This window comes from Artemia franciscana, chromosome 4, assembly GCF_032884065.1.
Source record: "Artemia franciscana chromosome 4, ASM3288406v1, whole genome shotgun sequence".
Taxonomy (NCBI): domain Eukaryota; kingdom Metazoa; phylum Arthropoda; class Branchiopoda; order Anostraca; family Artemiidae; genus Artemia; species Artemia franciscana.
The window spans coordinates 37,044,241-37,059,454 of NC_088866.1; the positions used below are offsets into that span (position 1 = coordinate 37,044,241).

A 15,214-nucleotide genomic window follows, 5' to 3' on the forward strand; every position below is an offset into this window, starting at 1 on the left:
AGTAAAACGAGGTAAAAAAAACACAAGTGTATTTGTTAAATGAAGCACCTGGCACTGTAAATCTGAGTATAAAAAACATTCTAAAAAAACTTTAATACTTCACAGGGGCGTAGCTCCAGCATTTTTTTGAAGGGCAAGAGGGGTCTCCATCTGGAGAGTCGAATGCAATGGGGGTAACTGCTCCCCTCCCCCCCGAAACGACGCCACCGGTACTTCATTCTCAATATTATTTGTTATTCTGGTCTATTGGTTTTGTTTCAGCCATCTTGTTTAAAAAAAAATTAGGTGTCCTAAAAGTAGTTTAGTTATAAAAAAAAAAAAAAAAAAAATCAGATAGCATTACATTAACATAAAATTTTTCCAAATTTGAAAAACAACAAGTTTTATTAGAGTTTTTCTCGGAGTATTTCAACATGTTTTCATTAATATTTGTTGTATAGATCATAGAAAAAGAGATTTGTTCCCACCCGGCTACTGTGGATACACATATGTCTCAGAAAAAAAATAAAACAAAAAATTTTGACAAGTAGCAAAAATATGATATATTTTAAACTAAAGAATTAAAAGACACACCGTACATCAAACCCTTACAACCCCTTTTTAGTCATGATTTTTTGATACAAAACAAAGTTATGGATAAAAAAGTGCCTTGTTAATTTTTCGAAAAGGATATATATCATCTAAATTTGTATGTGTCAATATAACATAAACTTAAACAATAACATTTTATAATGCATAGTAAATATAGGGACTAAATCTAATACATAAGAAAACAAAAAAGTAAAATAAAATACATAATTTTTTTTTTTAATTGAAGTATCTTAACTGTCCAATTTTATAGGAACGGCCAAAAGTTTCATATAAAATACAAGGGAAAAAGAGAAAGGAAAAAAAATGTCCTATAGGTAATTTTTGGGTTGTGGTCAATGATGCGAGAGCTCTGCATCAGCATCCATAATTTTTAAAACAGAAACTGTTTATTCTGATAATTACAGGATTCTCAATGTCTAGCTCTACACACTTTGGTTATAGTTATTTTACTATATTTTAAATGGGTTTTCAGTAAACTGAATCAACAGAATATAATATATTTCTTTAGAAAAGAAAAGTTTTGGAAGATTAAACTTTTTAATATTCAGTGGATTTAGTGTTCCATACATAGTTTGTAGTTGGGTCTCTATACTGGGCATTCCACGTTCCAAATATTGGATCAGCTCTTTGGGTTGAGCTCAGTTTAGGGTCGTTTCCTGAGTTCTTAGCTCCAGAAAATGTGGTAGTTCTTGTTCTGGTGGAGTCTACATTTGAAAGGGGTTGATTAGAGACATCCGGGGTTCCAAGCACCTCCACTGTTGCCTAGTAAAAATTTTAAGTTAGTTAATTTTGAACAGCAGTCTTGAAAAGCTGTTTAGCAAGGAAGTTCTTGAAGATTTGTTTTTGATTCCATGACCTTAATTTGGTATTACAAATCTTGCCAAAAGAGGGAATGAAATCCCAATTAAAGCAAAATACGCACAGCAAATAGATGGCAATATTAGAGATGTCACTATGGAAGAGAAATCCCCAATTTAAAATAAGAGAGATACATTCTTTCGCTGTTTTCATTACCTTAGCTATAAAGAACTGAATAAGCAACACCTATTCGAAAAAATAATTTTTGAAAAGAATGAAAGGTGAAAAAATTAAATTCATTTAAACTTCATTTATTACCAGTGCCTCTGTATTGATCATTATGTTTTCTGGCATTATTGTCAAATTGGGTTTACATTGTCCAAGGGAGTTTCAGACAAACCATACGAAAATTATAGACAGCTGTTGAAACCCCTTATGTTTTGTTATTTAATCTGGATCCTATTAAGTAGTTTAAACTACGATTCAAGACCTCAGTCACTGACAAAAATTGAATATCAATCCTTCCGTATCAAAATGCCTTTCCACACTGTTTTGTGCAGGATTTTATTTTTTCAGGTAAGGTGTTAACCCCCCCTCCTTCAAGTGGTTTTGACCTTAAGAATTTTAGTGATATACTCTCTTTTTATTCATTTATTTTTCGATCTGGCACCATTTTACAGACATTCGATTTTGTGATCATTTTTGTTATATTTAAAAACTTACTTTCCTCATTAAGAGTTGTATAAAGTTTGTGTCAATCAGCATTTATAGTTTCAAAATTAGAATTGATTACAAATATTTTTTAGCAGTGATTCTAGCAAAATAATTTAGCCAACACCAAGCACAAATAATAATCAATCAACAGCACATCAAAAACTAGTCTTTTAAGTCTGTGCTTAACATAAAGTTTAATGAGGCAGTTGTTAGGTATCTAGAGCCCTTGCCCCGTGAAGTGTTGTAGTAACTGTGACCCATGGTCCACTGCTTCGGAGAAAAACCTGCAACTAGATGTGTAAGCTCCCGTATGATTTTTGAATATGCGTAATCATTATTCTAAGTTATCATTTGTAAGATCTACGTATAAAATAGAGAGCTCCTGAAAGTCTGTGTGCACCTTCTGTGGATACAAACATAATTTGTCAATATATTGCTTCCCCCTTCCCCCACCGTGAATTAACCTGAGAGAACCTCCAACAGGTTGAACCCACCGTGAATTAGCATGAGAGGGTTGACTCTAGTTCAGCATTGTGGAGTGACATGCATGAGAGGAAAATTTTCAAATAAGTCAACCCGTAGTCAACCTGCGTGTGTTCGCCAGCGAGAACCTCCAACAGGTACGACTCTAGTTCGGCATTTGTGAAGGGACACGTATGCACGGAGAGGTGTAGCATAAATGGGAGACAGTAACAACGGCAGTCAAAGGGGTAAAATTAACCTTGACTGGGCTGCCCACTTAATTGAACAATCTGTCTTGGCTTTTTTCTACAATTGGCCATGACTTTGACTTTTCCCACAACTATTCCTTTTGTTTAAATTCAAAAAGTATGCACAGAACTAGTATTTAAATACAAAACGTCAAAGTATGTATTTGTATTGTTATTACTATAGTTTGTATTAAGGTTGTATACTATTTGCTGCGGTTAATGAATATCAGTGACAAATTTAAAGCCCCAATATAACTTTCGAAATTATTTGTAAGTGCATAAAGCAATTTTTATGAGAAAAATCCCAAAAATCCATAAGATATTATGGAATTCGCTTTGGTTACCGAAGAGCAAAGATGAAGTTTTATCAGTATTTGTAATTATTTGGCTCCTAAAAACTTTATTTTCCACGCTAAACCATTTCAAATAGAGAAACTGTAGCGAATTAGGAAAATCAAAACTTAGAAACAGAAGAGGTTACAGAAGAAATTTTGTTTCTTCAAAACTAGTGCAAGTTCATTTTAATAGAAACTCCTTTCTATAATGTCAGATTAAGACCTTTGTATCCGCCTTGGAAAAAAAAATTATATAATAGAAAGCAAGTCATCTTATGTACTTTTCATAATTCTACTGGGTTAAAATATAAGATGCGTCAAATTAATAATTTACAGATAAAAATTTTTAAAAAATTGAAATTTTTGACCTTAGATGCTTTTGCATTTTGTACGTGATAAATTGCGGTAAATTCACAGAATAAAAAGTTCAGCGTTGGAAAAGTCCCATTGAAAACTTTATTTCGGGAAGATAAATGTTAGATTAAATTCTTGAAAGATCAAGACTTGTTTATAAGACGCGTTGGAAGTTTATCTTGTCTAGAAAAAAGTATAGGATTTAAGCAAGTTGATTCACTATGATAACTTAAGAAATTAAGTCATAGTGTATTACCCCTTCTTGGATATTAAAGAGTGCATGTTTTCTTGCTTAATTCTTATGAAGTTAAATGCCTAGAATTTAATAAATTACAAAACTTTAAAAAAATATGAATTTCTGTTTTGAAATTATGTGTTTGAGTGCTATTTCCCAAGGATTTAAGAAGAATTTGAAAACAGAACATAGGAAACTTTTTGAGTATTCATATTATTTGATTTCTATACAGTTCAACGTCAAAGCTAGGACATTTTACTTTGACAAAATATAGGGAATTTGCAAAATCCAAACGTCAAAACAAAAAAAAACTTGCAGAGTCGATTTTATTTCTGGAAAAAGTTAAACAGCTCAAGTTCTTAGAAGAGCTGTCTATACACATTAGAAAAGTTTTATGTTGTCTAGAAAAAGTTACTTCAAGGATATGAATAAGAAATTAAGCGTAATGCCAAGTCTGGAAATAATTTCTAGGTGAACAGAGCAATTTCGTATATAAAAAAACTCACATCTTCTTGCGTGCTTTTTGTAAAATTGCTCAATTAAAGTGCAAGACCTATCAACCCAAAAATTTCTGAAAATAAGCCACAAAATTGGAATTTCTCATTCAAGATCGATTTTTCCTAAATTATTTTCAGGAAATCGAGAGAAAATACGGAATTTTTGTTCTCTGGTTTTCATAAGGATAATTTAATTTTCTGCAGGATTGTGAGAAGAATTGTTCTGAAAAATTTTATTTTCCCAGAAATGAATAGTTTTGTTTTAACACCAGGTACAACATAGGAAGAATAAGTTTTATTTATTTTTGTGAAAAATACTGGGAAACTTCACGGATTTCACTGAAATATTTTCTGTCCAATTTCAAAATTCCCGTACTTGGGAAAAATTTTGGAGAATGTGCATCTCTTACCACATCAGAGCTACCAACCTCTGATCACTAAAAAGAAAAAGAAAAAAAAAGAACAACTGCGAAAGCAGTTGTGTTGCTCCACAGCATAGAAAGTAGCTTAATAGAATAAATGAAATAACATAATAGTTTTTTTTTAATTAGTGGCTGAAAAGAAAAAAAAATCAGAATAAATAATTTTTTCAACCAAACACGCACATAACATTAAATTTTCTAATCTTGAACAACAAATTTCAAAAAGGAAACTAAATTATACCCTAACTAAACTCTATATATTGTTGAGGTTTAAGCCTTAATCCAAGGTTTAAAACACTAAACTTTTTCCAAAGCTTCGAAGTTTAATGCATAACTGAGTGAGAGGGGAGGAGCCTCTATTAACCTTCTTGTCTGAGTTCTAAACAGATTCTTTTAAAATTATTCTGAAATGATTGCTATAACAGGCTGTGGTTTGCTCTTTTACTAGTCTGTAGGTACTAGACTTCCCCATATTGACAGATCTGTCAAGGTTTTGCAACCTTAAACAAAGCTTTTGACAGGCATCTGGGCAGACAAAAGAATAAAGATAAAAAAAATTCAAATATAAACAAAGTAAAGAGGATATTTACCACAAATCCACTATCGCCATCTACTGTATATTTGACTACCCTTACAGTTCCATCAGGGTCGTTAACAGTGTATTGTCCAACAGTTTTGTCCCCATTTCTGCTTTCTTGTGCTGACTTAACGTCTCCATTACTTGCGCTTATACCATAGTTGAAGTCGTATATTGCAGGAACCTGAAATAAAATCATATTTCAGTTATATTTTTCAGTGTAGTTTTAGCTAAAAAATCTATTTTAATTGAGGAAAATTGAAATCTTGAATCTGGTCTTTTCTGTATGCATACTATATTTGAATCAGATATTGCATAAACCTACTAATCAGATGGGTAATCATATACCCCTTCCCTGCTTCTCCCCTTCAAAAGATACCATACACATGGAGTGAAAAGCATACGATTTTTCTCAAGCCCTAAACTCTTACTCACTCCTTAGAAAGGGTTTTGTAACAGTTTAATTCAATCCAATTTTTTTTTTTGGAATCCCTGAACTAGGAAGAGGATCTCGCTATAGTGGTACAAATGTATTGCCCGTGCAATATACAAATATATCCAGTTTGGTCTTCTTATGGCTAATGTGTCCTAACATTACAAACAGAAACACCAAAAACAAGAACAATAGGAAATATCATAAGGCAGTGGGAAACAAATTAGAATGAATATTTCGGCCCTTTGTCCAAGGGCCGTCCTCACCAATAAAAAAATATTTAAGAAAAAAAACTTACAACAGGATAAAATCGATAAAACTAAAGTTATTTATTTTTTTTTCAAAACAGTCCCAGCATCCTTACCTCAGCTAAAAATGGACTGGATTAAAACCAAATAATTCGGTTCAAAAATAGGTTTTGTTTTCTTCTGAATGTTTTACTCCAGCTTTTTTTTATATCTGAGATATTTTGCTATTCTATCTCTTTTAAAGCCTCCGTGCTCCTAAAAGAATGAGTTTTCTAAACTTGGAAACTGTTTTGTTAGGTAAATGAAGCTTTCAGGAATAAAAATTAAACCAAAATTAGTTTGCAGGAAGACATTTTCAAGCTTTTACTTTCACCACATCTCTGCTCTTTGGGCATAACACAATATGCTTACAGGTCATCCTAAACTTTGCTTGAGCTTAGCTTCATAAACTGCAGCGTAATGTACATGTCAATATAATGAACGTATAACATGATCAAAAGTTTGTACTAATTAATGCTACTCAATCCCACTTGTTGAGGTTATTTTGTTACAACAGCAAACTAGATGTAATACTAGAATAAAGTGAAATCAATAAGATTTTTGTTTTACTCCTTATTTTAAATGGTGTATGAAAACAAAGAAAAGAAATAATTTTTAGCTCTCATGGTGAAGTTGAAAATCCAGACCTACTAAGAGGAGAAATAGTAAAGAGTATTTTGGATTATAAGCTGTCATTGTCGCTTACAACTCAATCAAAGGAAGAAATTAAAATCCTCCAAAATTTGAAAAAAGATAAAAATACAGTAATTACAAGAGCGGACAAGGGAAACAGAGTTGTGATTACGGATTCTCCAGATTATCAAAATAAATTAAATACCCTTTTATTGAATAAAAATACTTATAAAGAAATAAAAACTGATCCCACAGATAAATACACCAAGCAGTTGAGAAAAGAATTAGACATTTTAAAAGACAATAGACTAATCAACCCTCAACTGTACAGAAAAAATTACCCAAAAGGTTGTTCAGCCCCAAAATTTTATGGTCCACTCAAAATCCATAAGAAGGATACTCCATTACGTGCTATTGTAGCATGTTATAGTTCTCCAGCTACAGGTGTAGGAAGATTCTTAGCTACAATTTTCAAGTCTCTTCTAACAACACAGAAATCTTACATAAAAAGTTCCATAGATCTTGTTGAGAAGCTGAAAAATCTTATCTAGTTTTGATGCAGTTTCCATGTACACTTCATGCGATGTCCATAAATGTGAACAGGCCTTACAAAGAAGATTAGAGGAAAATTCTGCTTGGTCAGATTATAAAACCTTGGAAATTGACACAATAATGACGCTTGTACGTCTTTGCAACAAATTCTTTTTATATTTTATGTTTCGAGAAATTTTTTTTCCTTCAGGTCAAGGGTCTACTTATGGGCACTGTTTTCTCTCTTTTTTTGGCTAATTTTTACATGGATTTCATAGAACAGTCTGCTTTGAATAGTTTCACCTCAAAACACTCTCTCTAGTTTCGTTTCGTTGATGATATTCTTGCTGTTTGGGAACATGGTCAGGACTCTCTAAAAGATTTGTTGGCACATTTGAATTCTTTTCGTTCGAATCTTCAATTTACAATAGAACTGGAAGATTCAGGAAAGCTTCCTTTCTTGGATGTTTTAATTATAAAAAATATTCCTAGCCTTGAATTTTCTATATATAGAAAGCCGACCCATAATGATCGGGATTACATATCTCGTCAAATCACCCTCCTTGTGTAAAAAGAGGGGTAGTAATTTCTTTAGTCGACAGAGTTCTAAAAATATGTTCACGTAATCATGTAAAATCCGAGTTAGATTATGTTAAAGATATTCTATTCTGCAACGGCTACCCAATCAATCTCATTGAAAATATAATAGATGGATGATTAAAAAAGGTAAAACAAGAAAATAGGGAGCCCGTCCCCCTTGATTCAGTTACACTGACAATTGAGAAAAAAACTTTCACTCCATTACCATACGTCTCGAAACGCAGCGGCAAACTTAGAAAAATTAAAAAAAAAACATAATCTCTCTGTTTCTTTCAAAACTGAACAAAAAGTTGAACATTTTTCAACTCGGGAAATGATAAAATGGGCCCTATACTAGGTAGTGGTGTCTACAGAGTCCCGTGTTCATATGGAAAATTTTACATTGGCAGGACCCATCAATATCTAGGGGAAAGATTGCATGAACAGAAAATTTCAATAGTTAAGTCCATGGGATTGGAAAATAAAAATGAAAACTTTGATTCAGCTCTGGTCCAGCATATATACGAAAATCCAGACCATTTAGTTCTTTTTGAACAGGCAACTTTAATATCTACCGTAATTGGCCTACCGCAATCTATTAAAGAGGCGATTGAGATAAAAAAAAACATATAAATAGAAATTTGAATAGAGACACGAGAGATATTTTCTTAACCCCAATTTATAACAATTTAATATTAAAACACTCGATGAATATTTTCGCCCAGTCTAATTTAAGACAACCTGTCCGCATATCTAATGAAAACCGAAATTGTAGACAGGCGAAATCTGTTGCAATCTAATTGGTAACTTCTCTTTCATTGATTTCAAGTTGGTTTTTGTTGTTTGATTCAGTGTCTTTTTTCTTCTCGTACAGTTCACTTAAGAAGGTTAGATTTGGTTGTTTGTTTCTTCTTTGTTTCTTTGTTTTCTTTTCTTCTTTCTTATTTTTTCTTAGCACTGAGGAAGACTTGGCGGAGGTCCTTGTCGAAATATTTGCTTGTTTTTCATATTTTGCTACTGGCTAATAAAATCCTCGATTTCACCTATTTGATTTTTCTCTTTTCATTTATTATTTCTTTTCTTTGTTTTCATACGTCATGCATAGCCAGTATGGTCTCAGAACGTATTTTTTTTTTTAATGGAAAAAATAATACGAATTAGATTGTTCGTATAATTACAAAATTATTGTAGTTACAAATTAAAAAGCTTGCAAAACAAATTACAAGCTGGTATAACGACATAAACATAAACGACTGGAGCCGCTCCTCAAGGAATAAAAAGACAGATATATAAAGAAAGGACATGCCTTAACTAAACAATTAAAATTGCTTAATAAATAACTTACTCTTTCCTCTGAAAATCTCTTATCCGTCACTAAAGCTTTTGATGGTGATAAGGTTTGTGAAATATCTGAAACAGGCCATGGCTGTGATGATTTTTTAAAATTCGACATCTCAGGGCTGGTTATGCTACGAACTGGGATTTCTGTTGAAAAAGGAGTGGGAGCAATTATTGGCTGAGGTGTTCTTACTGTAGCTGACCAGGAAACCTTACTTGAAGCTGTAGGCCCCAAGCTTGCAAGAGGCGCTGGCTTCGTCGTCGTAACAACTGGTCTAGACGTTGTAAATTCAATATCCTTTGAAACTGGTTTTAATAAATGTGTTTTTGCTGTGGTTGATGTGACTGGACGCTTTGGAACAAAGCTTTCTATCTGTTCGCCTGGGTACCCAAACGGTAATGATTGCCGTAGTATGATCGGCTGATGCTGAAAAATAGTTTTCTTTATGATCTTAACATAAAATTAAATTTCCAAACTAATAATTGCTTTTGTAGAGTCAGGAATTGCTTTAGTTTTCTATAAAAGAAACCAAAATAAACGGTTCAAGATTAATAGTATTGAAAAACACTAACAATTCAAGTATCAAATTTTTTGAACAAATGCATAAAAACACATCTTTCCACAAATAAGCTGATGATAACTATTTTATAATAAAATATAAGAGTTATGTTATAAAGAAAAATACCGATCAAAATATTGAGTAAGGTTAAGTTTAAACATGAAATCTTATTCTGAATGTCTATACAATCCATATTACCCACTATTTGAATCCAAACTCAAAGCGTTTTCCAAATATGATAATAGTATCCGCTGCACATGTCTCCCAGTCCTCTTCACCCCGCATACTGAAGCCTGAACAAGTCTAGGATACATACAAACATCACTGATTTTTTTGGGTTTGTATATGTTTGTATGTTTTTTTTCTAGCATTTGTCTTCTTTCCTTATCTTTCTAATGTACCATTCTCTCAAAGGCTCTCCAGGCTCCAAATCCCTTCCTCAGTTTTGTAGGTGGTACATACATCTCGTTAGTCTTGAAGTATGTTTAGACACAAGTATGATAATATATATTATTAGAGTATGCTTAGCCTATGTTTCAGGGGGAAAACTTTACACTAAATGCTAACTCAAATACTATGACAAATATAAAAAACACAAGAACAGATGTATAATATGTGTTTTCAGTGTCACCCACTAAGGCAATTTTGTGAAAAGTAAACAGGTGAAAATACGGAGAGGGGACCTTGAATTTAATGCGGATATGTATTTTAAGATCCTACTGCAGCCAGCTACCAAACCAGCATTGCCAACCCAGTGAAGAACTATAAAGACTTGGGAAATATATGCGCAACGTGAATGGAACTATCAGAAAGTAACCTCATGTCTAAATAAGTGTTAGGGCTGGCGAAAAGGCATATTTAACGTAGAACGAAAATTTTACTGATTTACAAAAAAGTTTGGTGGAATTCTAGACGAGCTACTTTTCACTATCTTGGAAACGGGTTAGGCTAGCGAAATGAAGCTTTCAGGTATGGATCTGCAGACTGAATTATGTCCTGGGTAGGTATTTTGAAGCACATATCTCCACTCCTTCTCCTTCTAGAGGGTATTTACCTTTGATGACCTTTAAAAACTTTTTTGTTATAAAACTGAAACTTTGCAAAATAGATCTGCTTAACTAAAGTACAAAAAAAGTATTTTCAGCTTTACAACTTTGCTAAATCCCAATTTACTTGGTTTCTAAGATCTACAAATACATTTCCTAAATCTAGAAAAAACCCATTGATATGGCTTAAAATTCTCCGAAAATAACAGGAATCGCATTTTCAAAATTAATACCAGAGAAAAAGAAATTAAAATCTGAAAATTAAGGTATAGTGATGTTTTGTCATAATTCCAATAAACCTGTCAAGTAAGCAAAATTCGAAGAATTTGAAATCAGGAGAGGGTCAACATAGTAGCTTAGCAATACTTTCTCAGAGTGTGTTTTTAGCAGTGGATTCATTACTGAAAGTTTAATGTTCCCATCGTCTTTCCCTGATACCGAAAAGGAGCTTGTCTAGAATTTTACCAAAAGTTCACTTTAACTACTTGGTGGAAATTTGAAAAAAAAAAACGCTTTTATTATCTCGCTTATTCTTTTTGAATAACCCAAAGATAAAAACCTTTCACCACAGAAAATATCGATACATCAATTTAATTGTTAATGCATCATACTGGTTTCTTACCTCAGGAAAACCAAAGAATCCATTGGGCCCTGCTGGAAACGGCTGAGGGAAAGCTTGCAACATCACGAAAGCTCGGGATTTAGAGCCTGGGTTTGTTCCAGACATGTCTGCTAATGATTGATCTTGTGGTATAAAATATATTTCTCCTGGAATGCCATCTATTTGGGAAGAGCCTAGGCTTATAGCTTTGTTGATGCCAATGGGCTTGCAGATAGCAAGAACAAAAATATTTGCTAATATACACACCTGAAAAGAAGACTATAGTAAAGTTGCGGTCTTTTCATTCATGGAAAAATGATTTTTGGATTTAAAACTAATCAAATTTTCACTAATAGTTCTGCAACCATGTCATGTATAAGCAAAATAAAAGCCATATTCTGACAAATGAATTTTCTGGGGCACAAAGGGAGTGAGGTTGGTATAGTTTATATTTAAAGAACCAATAAAAGTGAATACATGTTGCTTTAAAGACTAATAAACATCAATATTTTATTTTTGATTAGCGTTAGCTAAATATTGTTATAAGTTTCTGTACCACTATGCTCTTTTTGACGAAAAAAATATTTAATAAAAGTGGAAGTTTGCTCCAACTGGCTAGGGAAATCACAAAAATACAAATGACTTCGTCGAAAAATGTATGTACTAATAGAGACAAAAGGTATTTCAAACTAAGTTCAGTTTCAATGACATCTGTTAGGAGCATCAACTTTTATCCTTTGTATATTTCATGTAAAGGATTAGCAATAATTAAGAAATGTTTTTCCCTAAAAATTATAAATTCAAAAAAGACAGTAAGAGTTAACAATATCAAAGAAGACATCAGGTAAATGTCTATTTCAGTAGAGCGTCGTTTGAAGGCTTATCAAAAGTCTCTTAATTATTTTAATATCAGTATATTGGGTATATGGTGGTTCCACAATCAAACTGACATTGATTGCCCCACATTGTGTGGTGTTACACCATACTGTTGAGACCAGACTTCAAAAAGATGTGGTAAATATTCCAAAACAATTGAAAGAAAACTCAATCTCTCAATATAAAAGTCCACCATGCTCATGTCTCTAACTGTGAATCGCATAAGCTCACATTATTCTTTGTCATCCTGTATTTAAGGTAGAGTTAAGGTGTAGAATTCCTTCAATATTTTTTGCTTTCCTTCAGAGAATTACATTTCTGTGATAAAACTCCAACTTGCATACCAAAGTTTTCTTTCTAATATATGTTTAAAAATTCAAAATTATGATGAGCTTCATAGAATACCCCTTTTCGCACATTATGTATACAATTCGAGCTTTAAAGGGCAAGCAGCCCTTTGTGTGCTTATTTATAGGCCTACTCAAATATGGTCAATCGAAAGTTTTCCTCATTAATGACTTCAAATCACGTGTTTTTTAATTGATTTTTATATATTTTGTTGTCAATTAGATTATCAAAATGTCAATGGTCCAAAAAATTGTCCATAGTCATCTTTCTAAAAAAAAAACCAGCATTCTTGGTTATGTTCACTAGTGAATAGGCCTACTATTTCAACATTAGATAAAAACTAGATTTGATAACAAGACTTACAATAATGAACATCACTTAATTGAGATAAAAACAAAATGAGAAAAACTACTGACAAATTTTCAGACCACTGCTGTTTATATAAGCACAAGGAAGTAAGTCTATAAACTCATTAACATTGATCATGTGTCTTCAAAATTTGATAATCCAATTAATGTCCATTTAGTTCCTTGATCTTGAGGTATAATTTATCTCTAATTCTGAATAGGGTAATATTTTTGGGCTGGAGAAAAATGGAACATACCAGCTAAATAAATTACATTTTGGTGTCCAGAATTATCGATAATCAACCCTTTTCAGGTAAAACCCACCCAATGTCTAAAATTAGGCTAGAGTATTTATTTAGAATCTTCATCTGGGAAATATTAACCATCTGGAATAGTTAATTCTAGTTACTTTATAGTAGATAATATAGCAGTTTCGTATATTTTACCATTAATGTAAACCACAAAAATAAAATTACCAGTCTTCTTATTGAGCTTGACAGCAAAAAATTACTGTGGCTAGCCACAAATAGATTTTTTTTTAAACTATTGTTTTTATGACACGCGTAACATGATATTCTCTTCTCCTTTGTTTTGGAGAAAATTTGATTCAATTTTTTCGTTACAGAAGCTCAAAAGAAAAATCCAGTAATATTTGCAGGAGTTTGTATACAAAAAACGATGTATACTATTAGAACCACCTTGTCCAATAAACCTATATAGGAAACAAAATGCCCCTTGGCTTCAACTCCAAAGTAAATATGAAGTAAATCCCCTATATTTTTATATATTCCCCTATATATTTTTAGTAAATCCCCAAAGTAAATCCCCTGACACAGTTTCGAGCTGCTGAAATTTTCCTCTGACCCACGGAGCATTCTATCCAAATATAAAGTTGTACATGAAAAAAAAGCAAACAAATGAAAAGAATTCGGTGTGCGAATTCCAAAATTCACTCATTTTACAATGCCCTCAGGAAATTCCTCCCCTCCCAGAAAATTCTTCTCTACGGAAAATTTTCCCCGTGGAAAAACCCCAACCGCTGGATGAAATTTGCCCCTTCCGCGAAAGATTTACGTTATATCTAAATAGAAAATACTGCAAGTAGTCAATTAACTAAGTGCATAACCTAAGACCTTTTCTCCAAGGGTTGTTGGGAGCCATGTCATCCCCAGAGGCATAGTTATTGGACTTTTTAATTATGCTGAACCAAATGGCTATATCAAAGTTTTAACTGGGTGACTTTGGGGAAAAAAGACTTGAAAGGGTCTAGTCGTCCGTCCGTATTTTTGTTCATTTAAAAAAGGCCAATAAAACTTTTGCTTCTGTTTGAATGAGCCCTTTCATGACCTTCTAAGAACATTGATTCAATAAATGAATACACATTGGTGATTTTTCTTTTGGCAAAAATTAAATCCTACATTTATGTAGACAGGAGCTTCAAATATCTACAATAAAATTTCCTGATATACTGAATCTGACGTTATGATTTTAATTGTAACAGCTATCCTCTTTGAGGGTTCACCCCTTTTCGAAAATTAGGCAAAGTTTCTCAATCTCGTATCTTTTTGTGGGTAACGTCAAAATTATTGAATTTTATACATTTGGAATCAAACACTTCCTGGTAATGTAACTAGGAAATAAGCAGGTAAACTGTAAATAAACAGCGACGCGGCTCAATAGTAACATAAACTCTAAAAAACAAAACTTTTAGTTCAATAAATATGTCAAAAGTATTGGCTTTTTCTGCTGATTCCAAGTATAAAAGATTAATTAAGTTTAGTATTACACTTCAAAAGCTACGAGCCTGGGAAAATTCACCAGATTTTCAAAAAAGGATGGAAATTGAAACACCCCATTGTAGAAGTTTCAAACTCCCATCTACAAGTATGTGGAATTTGTATTTTTTTTTTTTTTTTTACCAAAAGGAAGATCACAGATGAATGTTTATTTATTTATTTTTTCTTTCCTTTTCTGTTTATTTTCCCCAGGGGTAAAAGCATCAAACCAATAGTCCTAAAATATCGGGAAAGGACTCAATCAAACGAAAATTAAAATTTTTAGTGCCCTTTATGCTGGTTTGAGAATCCTTTGTCCAAGGGGCAAGGGTTTGATCCCTGGTATAGCCAGTTATTTGGTTTTGGATGGGGGTTATTGGCGTGACTCTGTAAGCTCAACCAGAGTGGACCCAGCTTTAAATGGGTACCTGGAGAAATCTGGGGAAGGTAAGTAGGAAGGATGTGTGAAAGCACAGGATAGATGACCCCCAGCTCCCATTCCAATCGCTGGCTGAAGGACCACGAAATGGAGATCAACACCTTCGGTTTGGACCTTAAGGGTCTATTTCCGTCATACTTGCTACTTTATAAGTGACCCTTTATAAGTGACCAAAAAGATTAGAACGC

General features: G+C 32.8%; 1 protein-coding gene across 1 annotated transcript; it reads right to left on the reverse strand.

Moving 5' to 3' along the window:
* Positions 1–527: 527 nt before the first annotated feature.
* On the reverse strand, positions 528–12,925 carry LOC136026373 (uncharacterized). The gene is made up of 5 exons (XM_065702918.1): positions 12,829–12,925; positions 11,263–11,508; positions 9,042–9,461; positions 5,247–5,417; positions 528–1,353 (listed from the first exon to the last, which is right to left on the reverse strand). The coding sequence occupies exons 1-5, from the start codon at positions 12,838–12,840 to the stop codon at positions 1,129–1,131; spliced, it is 1,074 nt and encodes a 357-aa protein (XP_065558990.1). The 5' UTR covers positions 12,841–12,925; the 3' UTR covers positions 528–1,128.
* Between the last annotated feature and the right edge of the window lie 2,289 nt (positions 12,926–15,214).

What these genes read in the sequence shown, in the direction of transcription:
- LOC136026373 (XM_065702918.1), bottom strand. An exon ending in GATTCTTTGGTTTTCCTGAG is followed by an intron (nt 9,462 to 11,262) that starts GTAAGAAACCAG and finishes ACTATTTTTCAG; the next exon opens with CATCAGCCGATCATACTACG. An exon ending in AGAGATTTTCAGAGGAAAGA is followed by an intron (nt 5,418 to 9,041) that starts GTAAGTTATTTA and finishes ATTTTATTTCAG; the next exon opens with GTTCCTGCAATATACGACTT.